This window comes from Lolium rigidum, chromosome 7 (assembly GCF_022539505.1).
Source record: "Lolium rigidum isolate FL_2022 chromosome 7, APGP_CSIRO_Lrig_0.1, whole genome shotgun sequence".
Classification (NCBI taxonomy): domain Eukaryota; kingdom Viridiplantae; phylum Streptophyta; class Magnoliopsida; order Poales; family Poaceae; genus Lolium; species Lolium rigidum.
This window is the reverse complement of record NC_061514.1, coordinates 91,222,331-91,240,133: the sequence shown is the minus strand read 5'-3', so window position 1 is coordinate 91,240,133 and position 17,803 is coordinate 91,222,331. Positions and strand designations below refer to the sequence as shown.

Here is a 17,803-nt window from a genome sequence, read left to right as displayed (position 1 = left end):
ATATCCATGAGATATACATGTTACAAGTTGAAAGCAACCGCTGAAACTTAATCTTCCTTTGTGTTGCTTCAATACCTTTACTTTGATTTATTGCTTTATGAGTTAACTCTTATGCAAGACTTATTGATGCTTGTCTTGAAGTACTATTCATGAAAAGTCTTTGCTTTATGATTCACCTGTTTACTCATGTCATTACCATTGTTTTGATCGCTGCATTCATTACATATGTTTACAAATAGTATGATCAAGGTTATGATGGCATGTCACTTCAGAAATTATCTTTGTTATCGTTTTACCTGCTCGGGACGAGCAGAACTAAGCTTGGGGATGCTGATACGTCTCCGACGTATCGATAATTTCTTATGTTCCATGCCACATTATTGATGATATCTACATGTTTTATGCACACTTTATGTCATATTCGTGCATTTTATGGAACTAACCTATTAACAAGATGCCGAAGAGCCGATTCTTTGTTTTCTGCTGTTTTTGGTTTCAGAAATCCTAGTAACGAAATATTCTCGGAATTGGACGAAATCAACGCCCAGGGTCCTATTTTGCCACGAAGCTTCCGGAAGACCGAAGAGGAGTCGAAGTGGGGCCACGAGGCGCCGCCACCATAGGGCGGCGCGGCCCAGGCCCTGGCCGCGCCGACCTGTGGTGTGGGGCCCTCGTGTGGCCCCCCACGTTGCCCTTCCGCCTACTTAAAGCCTCCGTCGCGAAAACCCCGATGCGAAGAACCACGATACGGAAAACCTTCCAGAGACGCCGCCGCCGCCAATCCCATCTCGGGGGATTACGGAGATCTCCTCCGGCACCCTGCCGGAGAGGGGATTCATCTCCCGGAGGACTCTTCACCGCCATGGTCGCCTCCGGAGTGATGAGTGAGTAGTTCACCCCTGGACTATGGGTCCATAGCAGTAGCTAGATGGTTGTCTTCTCCTCATTGTGCTTCATTGTTGGATCTTGTGAGCTGCCTAACATGATCAAGATCATCTATCTGTAATACTATATGTTGTGTTTGTCGGGATCCGATGGATAGAGAATACCATGTTATGTTAATTATCAAGTTATTACCTATGTGTTGTTTATGATCTTGCATGCTCTCCGTTATTAGTAGAGGCTCTAGCCAAGTTTTTGCTCTTAACTCCAAGAGGGAGTATTTATGCTCGATAGTGGGTTCATGCCTCCATTGATACCGGGACGATGTGATGAAAGTTCTAAGGTTGTGTTGTGCTGTTGCCACTAGGGATAAAACATTGATGCTATGTCCAAGGATGTAGTTGTTGATTACATTACGCACCATACTTAATGCAATTGTCACGTTGCTTTGCAACTTAATGCTGGAAGGGGTTCGGATGATAACCTGAAGGTGGACTTTTTAGGCATAGATGCGGTTGGATGGCGGTCTATGTACTTTGTCGTAATGCCCAATTAAATCTCACTGTACTTATCATGACATGTATGTGCATTGTTATGCCCTCTCTATTTGTCAATTGCCCGACTGTAATTTGTTCACCCAACATGCTTTTATCTTATGGGAGAGACACCTCTAGTGCACTGTGGACCCCGGTCCATTCTTTTATACTGAAATACAAATCTGCTGCAATACTTGTTCTTTACTGTTTTCTTGCAAACAATCATCTTCCACACAATACGGTTAACCCTTTGTTACAGACAAGCCGGTGAGATTGACAACCTCACTCGTTTCGTTGGGGCAAAGTACTTTGGTTGTGTTGTGCGGGTTCCACGTTGGCGCCGGAATCTCCGGTGTTGCGCCGCACTACATCCCGCCGCCATCAACCTTCAACGTGCTTCTTGGCTCCTCCTGGTTCGATAAACCTTGGTTTCTTTCTGAGGGAAAACTTGCTGCTGTGCGCATCATACCTTCCTCTTGGGGTTCCCAACGAACGTGTGAGTTACACGCCATCACGGCCACCAAATTATTGTCATCGTAGCTGTGGTTCTTCCTTCTCTTGTTGCGATCCCTTCGACCACCCGAATCATGCTTCGGCTGGTCATCCTCTTCATCGTCGCTGCGCTGTCGTGGCTTTCAAACGTTGTCTTCGCCATCGGCCCAGCTGTTGGCGATTTCCATTAACTTGGTTATGGTTTTCGGCTTCTTGCGCCCAAGTTCTTCTATATAGCTTTCACGTCGGATGCCATCACTAAAGGCGTCGATTGCTGCGTCGACGGATACGTCTTCCGCAACGTTCAGGAGCTTGGTGAATCTCCCGATGTATGCGCGCATCGACTCCTTCTGCTTTTGCTGACAATGCCGTAACTCCTCGATCCCGACGGGCCTTTTGTAGGTTGCTTGGAAGTTGGCGACGAAGTCCTCTACTAGGTCGTCCCATGACTTAATGGAACCCTTCGGCAGACCTCTTAGCTAGGCTCGCGCCGAGTCCTTTAGGTAAAGCTGCAGGCACTGCATTGCTGCTATCTGATTCCCTTCTTGCAGAATCACTGTCTGCAAATAATCCTCTATCCAGGATCTCGGCTCCTGCTGCCCATCGTATTTGGCGGCGTCGGTAGGGGTGGGTTTGAACTTCTTAGGTGGCATCGCCTCCCGAATTTTGTAGCTTAAACAATCGGCTCCCCTAAGCTCGCCGTCGTTCTCCTGGGTCTCATCCGAAGAATTGCTGTTGAATTCCTCTCTGGCGGCGCGTCGTCGCCTTGCTTTGTCGATTCTACTCTGAGTAATTTCATCTCGAGCATCTCTTGCGCGGTGCTTTGGGCCGCTGGCCTGCAAGGTGGTCTTCTCCTTCCGTGGAACTAGATTATCTCCTAATATCGCGAGACTTTCTAAGGCACCACGGTGAGCCTGTGCCATGGATCCTTCGGGACGCTGGTTAATGAGGTATGCTTGCAAGGTTGGGCTGTTGCTCCCGCAACGGTTTTTGGCCGTGGCATGCCCGCGGTGTCCGTAGTCATAAAGGACTTGGTCAGGTTTGACGTTATCTCCCTTGCATCATCTTCCGAAAGCCTCGGACATCCTTGATCGATGCTTGCCTCCTCCGTGGGTACTTCGAGAGGCACTTCCTGCGAGCCCCTTCGTCGTTCGGCTGGATCGGTGTGCCGCAGAGATAGGCGTCTCTCGAGGGTGGCTTGCTCCTTAGATAGGCGCTCACGATTTTTCTCCAATATGGAGCGGTAAGCATTGAGAGTGCCAACCGTGGTTCCCGCCGGAAGTGGTGTGTCGTTAAGCACGGCTGCCTTGGCTGCTGCCCACTCCTCCTCTGCGATGGTGTGGTCGTTGTTGTTGTTGCTGGCGCTGTTCTCAAAACTAGCTCGTCTGCTGGAACGGGGGGTGCGATCTCCGTCTCCCCTGTTAGCGACGTAAACTTGGAGGAGCGCCACTCTTCGGGTGTCTCCTTGGGTGATGCTGTCAATGCTGTCCTCTCCCGATGAATAGTAGGCATTGCAGATGAACGGCGTGTCGCTCGACCCTAGTCCGTGCCTGGTGTCGCAGTTCATGCAGTAGTACGAGGTTAACTCCGAGGTCGCGGGATTATCGGATCCGACTGACATGGAGGACGCCGAACGGGGAGCCGAAGGTGCGGATGGACTTGACGGGCTTGTCAGGCCAGCCGAAAGGTCGAGTGACGACGATGCGCTTGGACTCGTCGACCTGGAGATGGGAGATTCCAGCAGCCGAAGAATTCCTTCTGAGTTGACGTTGTAGTGGACGCTCCCGAAGGCCATCTCCATGTTGCCTTGTAGACCGGAGAAAGTCGAGCGAGACGAATCGCTATGTGGGGTGAACTCGTAGGAACCGAAACGAATCGGGCTTCCCAAACGAGGCGATGACGGTGTTGATGAAGCTGCCGATGACATGTCGGGTTCAGCCGATGTACGATCTTGTGCCGACAGGTTTCCCACAGACGGCGCCAATTGTCGAGGGTACTCCTCGCCAATGCCCTCCGATAGGGGCTTAGGGTTGATGGAATCCTGCAAGCTAACACGAGACATCGGTTTACAGACAACCGGGGAGAGCGATTTACCCAGGTTCGGGGCCCTCGATGAGGTAAAACCCTTACGTCCTGCCTGTCTGTTCTTGATTATGATGATAATGGGTTACAATGGGGTGCCGAATAGTTCGGCTGAGATCTCGTCGAGATGGCTATTGCTAAGGTGACCTAGCTCTAAGCTTTTGCTGGCTAAGATTGCTAAGATTGATCCTGTCCCTCGGCAGCCCCTCTCTTGGCCTTTATATAGGAGGCCGGGTCTCAAGAAGGTCTCACCGAGCACGACTAGGTTTGCAGTAGTTTTAGATCCAATCTTTCCTTGTTCGATCGCTTCCTTGTCTTGCCCGTCAAGGAACCTTCTGGTGCACCGACCTAGTGGCCCATCTTGCCTTCAGGTGTCTTCATGGGCCTCCAATTAGTCAGTACAGGATAGGGTAATGTCGGTTACCCGAAGGGTAGTGCCCACGTCACCCATGTCCTCAAGAACAAAACGAACTACTCACGAGACATCATATGGAACATGATCAGAGGTGATATGATGATGAATAACAATCTGAACATAAACCTTGGTTCAATGGTTTCACTCAATAGCATCAATAACAAGGAGTAATCAATACCGGGAGAGTTTCCCCTACCAAACAATCAAGATTCAACCCTAGATGTTACAGCGGTGACGAGGTGCAGCGGTGGAGATGGCGGTGATGATGATGGAGATGATGGTGATGATGATCCCAATGGTGTCCAGCTCGATGACGGTGACGATGGCATCGATTTCCCCCTCCGGGAGGGAATTTCCCCGGCGGATTTCAGCCTGCTGGAGAGCTCTTTTCTCTCTGGTGTTTTCCACCCCGCAGAGGCGGCTGTGTCTCCTCGCGATTATTCTCTGGAGCTTAGGTTTTCGGGACGAAGAAGTACGCGAAGGAGAGGAGGCCAGAGGGGGCTGTGGGCCTCCTCCCCACAAGGCGGCGCGGCCAGGCCTGGGCCCATGCCGGCCTATGGGGGGGCCCATGGCGGCCCTCCTCGGCTCCTCCTTTTGGCTATCTCCGTCTTCTGGAAAAATAAGATTTTCCGTGTAATTTCCGTCAATTGTTGATCTTCCGAAATATTGCATTACGACGGTGCTTTTTCCAGCGAGAATCCCGACTCCGGTGCGTGATTCTCCAATAATCATGAAACATGCAAAATGGATGAAATAACATAAGTATCATCTCTAAATATGAAATATATCAATGAATAACAGTAAATTATGATATAAAATAGTGATGCAAAATGGACGTATCACACCCCCCGATTTTATACTCATGGCTCTAGGATTTGTGCGCCGGATCCTATGGTGGAAACCTAAGGTCGCGCCGTTGGATTTCCGCCACGTTTCCTAGGTCATGGGCGGTGAAATTGCGGCGAATGTACTTTTATTGATGGATTGCAACTTCCTAGAAATCACGGAGTGCCACAGATTCCGCACGCGAATTTTTTGAGCATATCAGTACTAGTATCATGGAAGAAGAGCAAATTTCACGAAATTACCGTTAGCTTGGGATACCATTAGCTTGGGTATGACCGTTGAGGTCGATGCTATGGAATTTCCGACAGGAGCTGCGTCGGAAACAAGATTTTTTGGAGTCCTTCAAGATTCTCTCCGAACAAGACAAAGCTAGAGCTAGACGAAGGAATGGTGAATCGAAGAACTCCGGGTGCTACTGTTGTGGATATGCTAGCTAGGTATACCGTGATGGGCTCTCAATTTCGGTAACCTCGGGTGGCCCAAAGATGGTGGTATGGCCTATGGCCCAACTGGGCGTCCCAGTTACCGGAATCTACAGAAGGAAGGATCCGGTATGGAGACAAGCTACGATCCGACCCATGATGAAGGTCGGTCTGCTATGTGATGTGCACGATAAGGAATCTCCTACGTAGTTTAGGCGTAGTCGTATCCGCTAGGATCTCTACCTTGTAGCCCTAGGTCTGGAGCCTTTATAAGCCAGATCCTGGGAGCCCTTGCGACAAGACACAAATCATTGTAATCACGCACTTGTTGTCTTATAGTGAATTATAGAAGCACGTAGGATCTCGTAGCCGTTGCGAGGTCTGAAGCTGGGTAACTCGTGTGACCTCGTCCCGGTGGCTCCTCGCCCTATGGCTCCCTCTCTCTCTCCCCTACGTGAGGCTGCCCTCATCGGAGACTCGTCGAATACGCGACGACACTAACCAATGAAGACCAACACATATGCACGCAGATAGCGTCTTCAACAAGATAACAACGCAAGTTTTTCTGCCTCTCAGCCTGACCAATCAAGGTTAGAACAAAGATTTTACACCCTTAAGATGAATGGTCTTCGAATCACATCTTGATGACGAAACTTCCATACTAGTGATAGCTAATACTCCAGCCAAGACCGGAGTGGCGCTATTGGATCGGCGGGATGACTTCCCACCTAATACCACTGTCCCAGTCGTGCGGGGGTGCGCATGTCGTGGCACGGATCTGATAGTTGTCACTCCACATTGGTCTGAACCGACCTTGAGCATCCAATAGGACAATGGGGAAACAGCCCTGCTGTCCTCCGTGTGGACGAGCTTGACGTAGAAGAGCCTCGCATAAACTGCGTAGCCCCAACTTCCTCCACGTGAAGCATGCACGAGATTATGATGATGAGGTCGGCCCACCACAATCCATAGCCCCCCCCCCCCTATGGGAGGGGACCAGATGGAGCCCATAAAGCATCTTCATTTTTTATCAAAATAAAAGTTCCCAATTTGTTGGTCGAAATGGAATTGGGTCATGGATGACCTCACATTGTTTCCTTTTTTTGTTACATCTATCAAGAAAATTCGAGATGAAGAAGTTTGCCATGTCTAAAAAGACTGAAATGGATAAGGAAAGTTCCGACGTTCTTTCCTGTTTCTTGATTATAAGTCAAACCTTTGCTTGGTATACACACCGCGGCGTAGAACCCAAATACCCAATGACACGCATGAAGCAAAGAAAAAAAAAGGTTGCAATATACGAATATTTATATATGCTTCAGACAATTTTTCAACTTCCTTTTTATGCAGTCCCACATTAAATCCACATGGTACGTAGTGAGGGTGGCAGCCCAGTTAAATCCACATGGTACGTAGTACTCCCGAGTATTAATATTCAAGGTACCATGCATAAATATAAGCATGACAAACTTTTGAACAATTTAACTTCTGGGAAAAATCGATCTGGAAAAGACAATAGTACAACGTATGTAGTAGCTAGTACTCAGAATGTATCTAACTAACCGTTATCTAGCCATTAGTTAACTGAACTAGTGGATCCAGATTGATTTATCCATCCATATTAATCTAGTGTCCAACTAGTAGCTTTTTCCAGGCATGCCGTACGGGCTCCGGACCAGATTCAATCACGCTCGTGCCACAATTAAACTGTGAAATGAAAAAAAATGCAGAATTAAAAAGAAGAGGATGTATATGGATTGGAGAATATCTATATAAATCCAAAAGTCAGACCAGCTACTTCTTCTGCTCTTGTATGCGACCAAATGCGTGCCATCACATCACGCAAATGCATGTCATGGCGACAGCCACTCACGGTCAACCACACACAAACCAGAAGAAGTGGAAAAGGATGATACTCTACATGATATAATCAGTATATTTCGCAAAGAAATACTAAGTTTCAATAATTTTTTGTTCAAAACTTACATGCGTGGTTCTTCAGATCGGGCGTGGTTCACATAGAAATCACAATTATCTCCCGTGCGCTCTATGAACTGAGCCGCCGTGTTGGTGGTTGCATATTTCACAGAGCTGCAATCTAAACATGAACGCCCAATCTGTTAATTTCCAAATAAAATTGGGCAGAAATGTAATTTGCAAGGTGTGGTGTCATTTGGTCTGGGGCCAGGTCTTGAGAGACTTCGCATACAACTTGACCCAGCAAAGAGCATCTATTCTAGACTGCAAGCTGTTGTTGCCTAACCGTAAAAATTCCTCTCTTTTTCTCCTGGACTGGACGTGACCACAAACACCAATTGACGCACGCATCGAAAATGGCAGATACAATGTATGTACAGCTTGTTAACCCATGTCAGTGGAGTGTTACATTCTCTTCTGATCCATACATGGATTTAAGACCAAGAAATTTCAAGATTTCAGTTTCAGCTCGTTTAAATAGCAAACAAGGAGAGTGACACATTTAAGCTAGCTAACCAACACGTGACTGAAATGCTCGATCATACAAGAAGAAGCAACACACGAAGGAACGTAGTAGGCACGAGAGAGATGGAAGGAACCGGTTCAGCAATAGCGCTGCTGGCGAGGTGCAATGGATGCAACGATATCATCGTCAGTATGATTTTACATGGGGATACGAATTATGCTGCGAAATTTCATATGCTAATAATATATGTGCCACTGGGAAATGGATGAAATGGATGTGAAGGTCAAGTGCAATGGACCTGCACATTGACTCACGTGCGCCTACCCAGCTCGATCACGATTTGCAGTATCATAATCGTCGCACTCTGCACATCTCACCCCACCTAGTTAGTAGATAATTGTCACTTGTGTAGTGGAGTATGTAGCAGTGGCTACCACTTGATCACAAATTAGCCAGCTACGACGAAATTCATTATCAGGTATGCTAATTGGCAGCAATATGCCAATATGTTTTGGTTTTTTGCTCCTCATGTTTTGGGCGAATTGCAATGAAACTCCACTACAGATATTCCACTTTAGATTTAATGGCTTTAGAATTTGTTAGCCTACGTTTGAGAGAAAATAGCAACACACCTCTATCCACACCATCTATTTTGTGTTGAGATCCCGTGTGTAAACATTTTCTTCTTTCCCTCCCAAAACGAAAGCAAATACAAACTTGAAACTTTAATTTGCAGATCAACGACTTATTGGAAGTACAATGTATGAAAATTAATTTGGATTTTTTTTGCAGAAATTTTTAAAAGGGATTTTTATTACCGTGCCTTTCGTTCGTTAGTTCTACTCAGTTTTTCTCAGCCTCTAAACTTTTTACTCACTTTTTTCCAAGCTCTAATCTCAAACTCTCATAAGAAGGTGCAATGCATAAAAATTAATTTGGAACATTTTGTAAAAAAATAACAAAAATTATCAGAAATTTCTTATTTTAGATATTTTGTGATAGATTCATAGACCCAATGTTGTTTTTAGTACATTATACTTCTAATGTGTTGTTGATCTGCAAAGTTTTAAGTTTTACTAGTTTCTTTCGCTGAAATTCACTTTTAATCTTATGTGCATGTGCTTCATTTATCCAAAAACAATAAATGTTAAATGTTAAAATATTCAAGAAAAAAATCGCATGTATATCTCCACTTTATATGTGCTCACACAATGTTTTGCTAAAAACCGACATTTTTGTGCCTTGTGTAAAAAACACATAAAATGTCTTGAGAAATATCTTATTTTAGCGATGAGTTTTATCCTTTTTTACACAAACTGCACAAAAGATCTGTTTCTGTTGAAACTTGTGAGGACGTAGGATGTGAAGACATACACATGTCATTTTGTTTTGTGTTTTTCAATATTTTCAAATATGTTTTAAACACATTTCAAAAAAAGAGAGGAGCATATGCACCTAGGAGCTAAAATGCTGTTTCTCTTCGTCGCACAAAGGTTGGAAGAAAAACAAAGAAAAGTTTATGCACGAATCTCAACATTAAAATAGATGGTGTGGACAGGGTTGTGTATCTGTCATGGTGCTCTATCACAATATTTCCCCTTCACCGTAACTAACTTGCTACAAATCAGAACACGTCGCCATCATTACTGAATTATTATCTCAGCCCCAATAGGCAGGGCATCCAAAACAGTTAAGGAAACCCACCAAACAGAGCATTTTTGTCAAGTGTCAGTGAAAAAACAGAGTAGTTTTCTCCACGCCTCCCCAGCCAACCTCTTGCCGCCACTATATATAACTGCCGTGCTTCCAACCGTTACAACTCAAGATCGAAAGAAAATCCAATAATGTCGTCTGATCCTAGCAGCACCGCTTCTTCTTCATCTTCTTCTCCACGCCTCACCACCGGCGTCGTCAATTTCTTGACCCGTCGCGCCATGACCACGCTCCAACGAGCAGCAGCATGCCACCAGCTCCCGAGCGCTCAACTCCACTCGCCGGGCTCCTCCACCAGCTCGGCCGACTCCGCGCCGTGGCACCGTGCCCCGGCCACTCCGCCTCTGCTCCCGTTCGACACCAACGACGCCGACGAGATGCTCCTGCTCGACTTGCTCTCCCACTCCCAGAACGCCCCCGTGCAAGCCCCCAAGACGGAGACACCAATGAAACAAGAGGCAGCCGAGGGGCACAACGGCGGCTGTGGGCGTGCGTTCCGCGGGGTGCGGAAGCGGCCGTGGGGCAAGTTCGCGGCGGAGATCCGTGACTCGACGCGGAACGGCGTCCGGGTGTGGCTGGGCACCTTCGACAGCCCGGAGGCGGCGGCGCTGGCGTACGACCAGGCCGCCTTCGCGATGCGTGGTGGCGCCGCCGTGCTCAACTTCCCCGCGGACCATGTCCGGCGGTCGCTGGACGGCGCCGGCGACGACGTGTGCGGCCGCGCCGACGGGGTGTCGCCCGTTCTGGCGCTCAAGCGACGACATTCTATGCATCGGAGGCGGCCGCTTGCGGCGAACCGGAAGCCAATGGTCGCCCGGCGGCCGGAGTGCGTGATGGAGCTGGAGGACCTCGGCGCAGAATACCTCGAGGAGCTGCTCGGCGCCTCCCAGGACGACATAACCTCCGCCGCCTCCATTTCATGGTGCTGGAGCCACCACTCCGCCTGACTTTGCAGTGAGCTTGATCGACAAGAATAGTGTTGGTGAGAGTTGTTGAAGATGATGGACCGGTTTCTTTCTTTTCTTCCCTGTATGTGTGATAGCCCCGATTGTGTGTTGGACAATTCAGCTAGACGTTTCTTTAGGATCCATCGATTTTCTTCTAGAATGGAGAAACCCACAACATGGTAAGAATTCTTCTTTCGAAATGGGGAACCCGTCCTCTCCATTGATCAGAGCACGCACTCGATCGTCAACAGATTAAGGAAGAGCGTGCACACTGTCTATAAGTTCTGAAGCGCCAAATATTTTGGCTTCAATTCAGTGAAACTGGTTGTTGTGAATAGTTCCACAAATTCAGTTTAAAAGAGATTGTTGTTGGTTTTGGACTTTTGGTGTTGACGGGTAAAGTGGAATGGAGCTTGCAAAATGAGAACTCGAACTCAAGCAGACATGCAGAAAAAAACTTGCATGGATGCATGTCTTGACCAGGTCCAAATTAACATGCATATTTTTTTAGACAACCAGGCACAAGGCCCTGCTTTATAGAAAAGCACCTAAAAATATGCATGTTGGTGAGTGAGTAGCTTTCTTGGCCACGTGCGTGCGTAATAAAAAACAATAGTTATGGTGGTCGATTCGAGTATGTGTGTATATATCAACGAAAAAAATAGCGCGCTATTTCACGCTAATAGCGGCGCTATAGCGTATTTGCGAGTTGAACGCTATGCTATGCATTCTAGGCACGCTATGACGCTACACACGCTAAAGACGCGCTATTTTACGCTATTTGGCGCTATTCGCTATTCCGCATAGCACGCTATTTTGTATAGTAATTTTTTAGTAGCTCATTCCACATTTTAACCCACTTGCGTATCTTAAATCCTTAATCCAGGCAACTCTAAACTAAGAAACTCAGATTGCGCACTCTCCAACTCCTTGTCACCTGTTCTGCCTGGCAGGCGACGACGTGATGGAGCAGCTCCGCCCCCCTTCTCCTCTGTCAATCGGTGGTAAGCAGCCACGCCTAGCTTCACCTTCAAGCTTTCACCCCCGTGCCTCCGTTTCCCTCCTTCAATCCTTCTAGCTCGGCACAATGTGAATGTGAACTATGGTTTGTGATTTTGAGACTATGTCATATCAAGTTATGGACTATGTGAACTATTTCTGGTTGATGTTTGGCTGCAAAATATCATATCCGAGATTTTATAGCTGCAGAGTGCTATATCTATTATTATATATATGCTGAAATCCTGAATTTTCATATTTTTTTTGTTAAACGCTATTTTGAAAAATAGCACGCTATTAGCATGCTATAGCGTCTATAGCGTTTTTCTAAAACCCACACTATTTGTGTTAGCGCGCTATTTTTTCATTGGTATATATTCAGGTTGGCACATCTGACCTGATAGTAGCTTGTGCTACTATGACCAACCAGTCACGATCAAGAGCGTGCGGCATGCAAATTAGCTCTTCAACTCTCAAATAGTCCATGGCCCATGGAATTGGATACTACCACCGTTTTAATAAATAGAGCTTATATTATTTAAAAAAAATCATGCAAAGTTTTGATAAAATTTCTACAAAAAATCATTAATATGCAACAAAAAAATCAATATCATCTGATAGATCATGAAATATATTTTCATTTGATATCTATAGAATATTTTATTTATCGACATTTTTTAATAGTTTGATCAAATTTTACTTGACTTAACTTTTCAGAAAAAAATATAAGCATTATTTATTAAAACGGAGGAAGTAGTAACTTGCCTTCGTCTGACAACCTTAATCTTACCGATTATGACCATCAATCTAAGATTAAGATGCATGGGATATTGATGACAGTGATGACACACGTCGGAGTGATCAACACAGCAAGAACAGTTGACAGTCCACAAGCTGCCATGGAAGTAGTACACATGTTCATGTGTGGAATGAGGTGGGCAGGAGCCCAGGACAAGCAAGCTACCCACCGGATATAGCTTGTGGCGCAAAACCATCTATAGGTTGCTCTCATTCCTTCGAGTGATAAACATCAGTTTGCATGATTCAATAAATTGGTTCGGGTCTTGTCTCTTCTCTTTTGGCAACAACCTTCATACCTGGTACACATTAGTAGTAATTAATAAACATTGGGCTTTTCTTTGGCAGGCAATTCAATATAATTTTTGGACGTCGCCATTTTTGTTAAGCGATCTATTTGCATGCACATGTAATTCATCGTTTTGAACTGAAGGCTTGCTACTTTTTTTATGAATAGAGCCCTGACATTAAAAAAAATTGAAAGTATAAAATATCTCAATAATAATAATAAATCACAACAAAATCCTTGATATGCCCTTCGTTTTCAACGTCCAAAACGTGTGCCGCTCCTTCACGAGTCGACCTGACGTTGTTGGTTGCGGACAGGAAGTCGTCAAACGGCTATAGAGGTCCACATCTGTCCCAGAAATGGAGAGGAAGGAATAACCACCAATGAAGGTCCATGACGATATGGAGACCCCCCCTAGCCAGAAGAAGTCCTCGAGAACCATGATACGTCTCCAACGTATCGATAATTTCTTATGTTCCATGCTACATTATTGATGATATCTACATGTTTTATGCACACTTTATGTCATATTCGTGCATTTTCTGGAACTAACCTATTAACAAGATGCCGAAGAGTCGGTTCGTTGTTTTCTAGCTGTTTTTGGTTTCAGAAATCCTAGTAAGGAAATATTCTCGGAATTGGACGAAATCAACGCCCAGGTTCCTATTTTGCCCGGAAGCATCCAGAACACCCGAGAGCCGTCAGAGAGGGGCCACGTGGGGCCCACACATGGTGGCGGCGCGGCCCAAGCCCTGGCCGCGCCGCCCTAGTGTCTGGTCCCACCAGGACCCCTCCGAGGCTGCCCTTTCGCCTACTTAAAGCCTCCGTCGCGAAACCCCCAGTACCGAGAGCCACGATACGGAAAACCTTCCAGAGACGCCGCCGCCGCGAATCCCATCTCGGGGGATTCAGGAGATCGCCTCCGGCACCCTGCCGGAGAGGGGATTCATCTCCCGGAGGACTCTTCATCGCCATGATCGCCTCCGGAGTGATGAGTGAGTAGTTCACCCCTGGACTATGGGTCCATAGCAGTAGCTAGATGGTCGTCTTCTCCTAATTGTGCTTCATTGTTGGATCTTGTGAGCTGCCTAACATGATCAAGATCATCTATCTCGTAATTCTATATGTTGTGTTTGTCGGGATCCGATGAATAGAGAATACTATGTTATGGTGATTATCAATCTATTGTTTATGTGTTGTTTATGATCTTGCATGCTCTCCGTTATTAGTAGAGGCTCGGCCAAGTTTTTACTCTTAACTCCAAGAGGGAGTATTTATGCTCGATAGTGGGTTCATGCCTTCATTGACACCGGGACGAAGTGATGGAAAGTTCTAAGGTTGTGATGTGATGTTGCCACTAGGGATAAAACATTGATTCTATGTCTAAGGATGTAGTTGTCGATTACATTACGCACCATACTTAATGCAATTGTCCGTTGCTTTGCAACTTAATACTGAAAGGGGTTCGGATGATAACCTCGAAGGTGGACTTTTTAGGCATAGATGCAGTTGGATGGCGGTCTATATACTTTGTCGTAATGCCCAATTAAATCTCACTATATTTATCATATCATGTATATGCATTGTTATGCCCTTTTCTATTTGTCAATTGCCCGATTGTAATTTGTTCACCCAACATGCTTTTATCTTATGGGAGAGACACCTCTAGTGAACTGTGGACCCCGGTCCTATTCTTTACATCGCATACAATCTACTGCAATACTTGTTTTACTATTTTCTTGCAAACAATCATCTTCCACACAATATGGTTAATCCTTTGTTACAGCAAGCCGGTGAGATTGACAACCTCACTGTTTCGTTGGGGCAAAGTACTTTGGTTGTGTTGTGCAGGTTCCACGTTGGCGCCGGAATCCCCGGTGTTGCGCCGCATCACATTTCGCCACCATCAACCTTCAACGTGCTTCTTGGCTCCTACTGGTTCGATAACCTTGGTTTCATACTGAGGGAAACTTGCTGCTGTGCGCATCATACCTTCCACGTGGGGTTCCCAACGGACGTGTACATCTACGCGCATCAAGCTAAATTTCTGGCGCCGTTGCCGGGAGATCAAGACACGCCTGCAAGGGAGTCTCCACTTCCCAATCTCTTTACTTTGTTTTTGTCTTGCTTTATTTTATTTACTACTTTGTTTGTTGCACCTAAACAAAACACACAAAAATTAGTTGCTAGTTTTACTTTATTTACTGTCTTGCTCTCTATATCAAAAACACAAAAAAAATAGTTACTTGCATTTACTTTATCTAGTTTGTTTTATTTACCGTTTCTAAAATGAATACCCCTGAAAATACTAAGTTGTGTGACTTCACAACTACAAATAACAATGATTTCCTATGCACACCTATTGCTCCACCTGCTGCTATAGCAGAATTCTTTGAAATTAAACCTGCTTTACTAAACCTTGTTATGAGAGATCAATTTTCTGGTGTTAGTTCTGATGATGCTGCTGCCCATCTTAATAATTTTGTTGAACTATGTGAAATGCAAAAATACAAGGATGTAGATGGTGATATTATTAAATTGAAATTGTTTCCTTTCTCATTAAGAGGAAGAGCTAAAGATTGGTTGCTATCTTTGCCTAAAAATAGTATTGATTCATGGACCAAATGTAAGGATGCTTTTATTGGTAGATATTATCCTCCCGCTAAAATTATATCTTTGAGAAGTAGCATAATGAATTTTAAGCAATTAGATACTGAACATGTTGCTCAAGCATGGGAGAGAATGAAAACTTTGGTAAAGAATTGCCCAACCCATGGAGCTGACTACTTGGATGATCATCCAAACCTTCTATGCGGGACTAAATTTTTCTTCGCGGAATTTATTGGATTCAGCTGCTGGAGGTACCTTTATGTCCATCACTTTGGGGGCGGCTACAAAACTTCTTGATGATATGATAATAAATTACTCTGAATGGCACACGGAAAGAGCTCCACAAGGTAAGAAGGTAAATTCTGTTGAAGAAACCTCTTCCTTGAGTGATAAGATTGATGTGATTATGTCTATGCTTGTGAATGGTAGATCTAATGTTGATCATAATAATGTTCCTTTAGCTTCATTGGTTGCTCAAGAAGAAAATGTTGATGTGAATTTCATTAAAAACAATAATTTCAACAACAATGCTTATAGGAACAACTCTGGTAATAACTATAGGTCATATCCTTCTGCTAATGGTAATGGTTATTCTTATGGGAATTCTTACAATAATAATAGGAGTGTACCCTCTGGTCTTGAAGCTATGCTTAAAGAATTTATTAGTACACAAACTTCTTTTAACAAATCTGTTGAGGAAAAGCTTGATAAAATTGATATTCTTGCTTCTAGAGTTGATAGACTTGCCTCTGATGTTGATCTTTTAAAATTGAAAGTTATGCTTAATAATGATATTGATAATAAGATTACTACTACAGCAAATGCCATCCAAGTTAGAATTAATGAGAATATAAGATTAATGGCTGAATTGCGTGCTAGGTGGGATAGAGAAGAAAATGAAAAACTAGCTAAAGAGAATAATGTAGCTAAAGTTTGGACTATTACCACCACTAGTAATGTTAATTATTCACATGTTGCTGCACCTCCTACTATCAATGGTAATATAATTGGTGTTGGCAATGTTTCTACTCCTAGTGCAAAGCCTACAAAACTGCCTGAAATTGCTAAAACTGCTGAAACTGCTTGTGATAAAACTGCTGAAATTTTTTCCAACTGTCGGGGGTGTTCCTCGACAATGTCCTCCGATAGGGACTTAGGGTTGATGGAATCCTGCAAGCTGAGACGAGACATCGGTGCACAGACAAACGGGGGGAGCGATTTACCCAGGTTCGGGGCCCTCGATGAGGTAAAACCCTTACGTCCTGCTTGTCTGTTCTTGATTATAATGAAAACAGTGTTACAATGGGGTGCCGAATAGTTCGGCTATGATCTCGTCGAGATAGCTAATCGCTAGGGTAACCTAGTTCTAATCTTCTGTTGGCTAATATCGCTAAGATTGGTTGTGTCCTCGATAGCCCCTCTCCTGGCCTTTATATAGGTGGCCAGGTCCCGAGAGGTTTAATCGAGTACAAGTAGGTTTACAATAGATCTATCTCTAATCTTTCCTTCTTCGGCTCTTTCCGTGTCTTGTACTTCAAGTAATCTTTTGCCGCACCGTCCTAGTGGCCCATCTTGTCTTCGAGTACCTTCATGGGCCTCCACCTGGGCCGTATAGGGTAGAGCAATAGTGGTTACCCGAAGGGTAATGCCCACGTCAGTAGCCCCCGAGTGTCTAGCCGAACATAGTTCGGGTAGAGACTGAAGCATGTCTTCTTCCGAACTCCTTTTCCTTGATCGTTCTTGCATTTCTTCTGCCTTCTATCGGATGCGCGTCAGCGCTCCCGATGGGAGTAGCCCCCGAGTCTAGGTACGGATGCTCGCGATCCGTGCGTAGACTCAAGTTGTACCATTCGAACATCTTCTTCTGCCGAAGCTTTTTCTGCAAGCCTCTTGTAGTGCATCCGATACATTTTCTTTATGCAAGGGATACCGAATAACGTGCCCAACTTTTGTTGGTTAACTGCCGAAGGCAAAACAACGTTACCCTACACAGAATCAAGTCCCCGGGCATGATCCTGGAGTGCGAAAAAATTTCTGTCGAGTGCGCATCCAGCGTTCCCGATGGGAGTAGCCCCCGAGTCTGGGCGCGGGCGTATTACGTCTGGGCGCAGACTTGAGTCAATTATTTCCTTCGAGTCCTCATTTTATCGGGTGCACGACAGCTCTCCCGATGGGAGTAGCCCCCGAGCCTAAGTGCGGATGCCTGCAATCCGCGCATAGGCTCAAGTTGATCACCCGATTCTTTCTTATCCCTTCGCATGCAATCATTCTCCATGACATCATTGATGACGTTTTTCTATCCTCCTGATTTTGACTGATAAGACATGAC

At 45.3% G+C, this 17,803-nt stretch overlaps 1 protein-coding gene across 1 annotated transcript; it reads left to right on the top strand.

The window, feature by feature from the left end:
• The first annotated feature begins 9,955 nt into the window (after positions 1-9,955).
• LOC124669499 (ethylene-response factor C3-like) lies at positions 9,956-10,921 on the top strand. Its single transcript, XM_047206112.1, has one exon. It carries the CDS (start codon positions 9,963-9,965, stop codon positions 10,776-10,778), a length of 816 nt encoding a protein of 271 aa, XP_047062068.1. The 5' UTR covers positions 9,956-9,962; the 3' UTR covers positions 10,779-10,921.
• Positions 10,922-17,803: the final 6,882 nt, after the last annotated feature.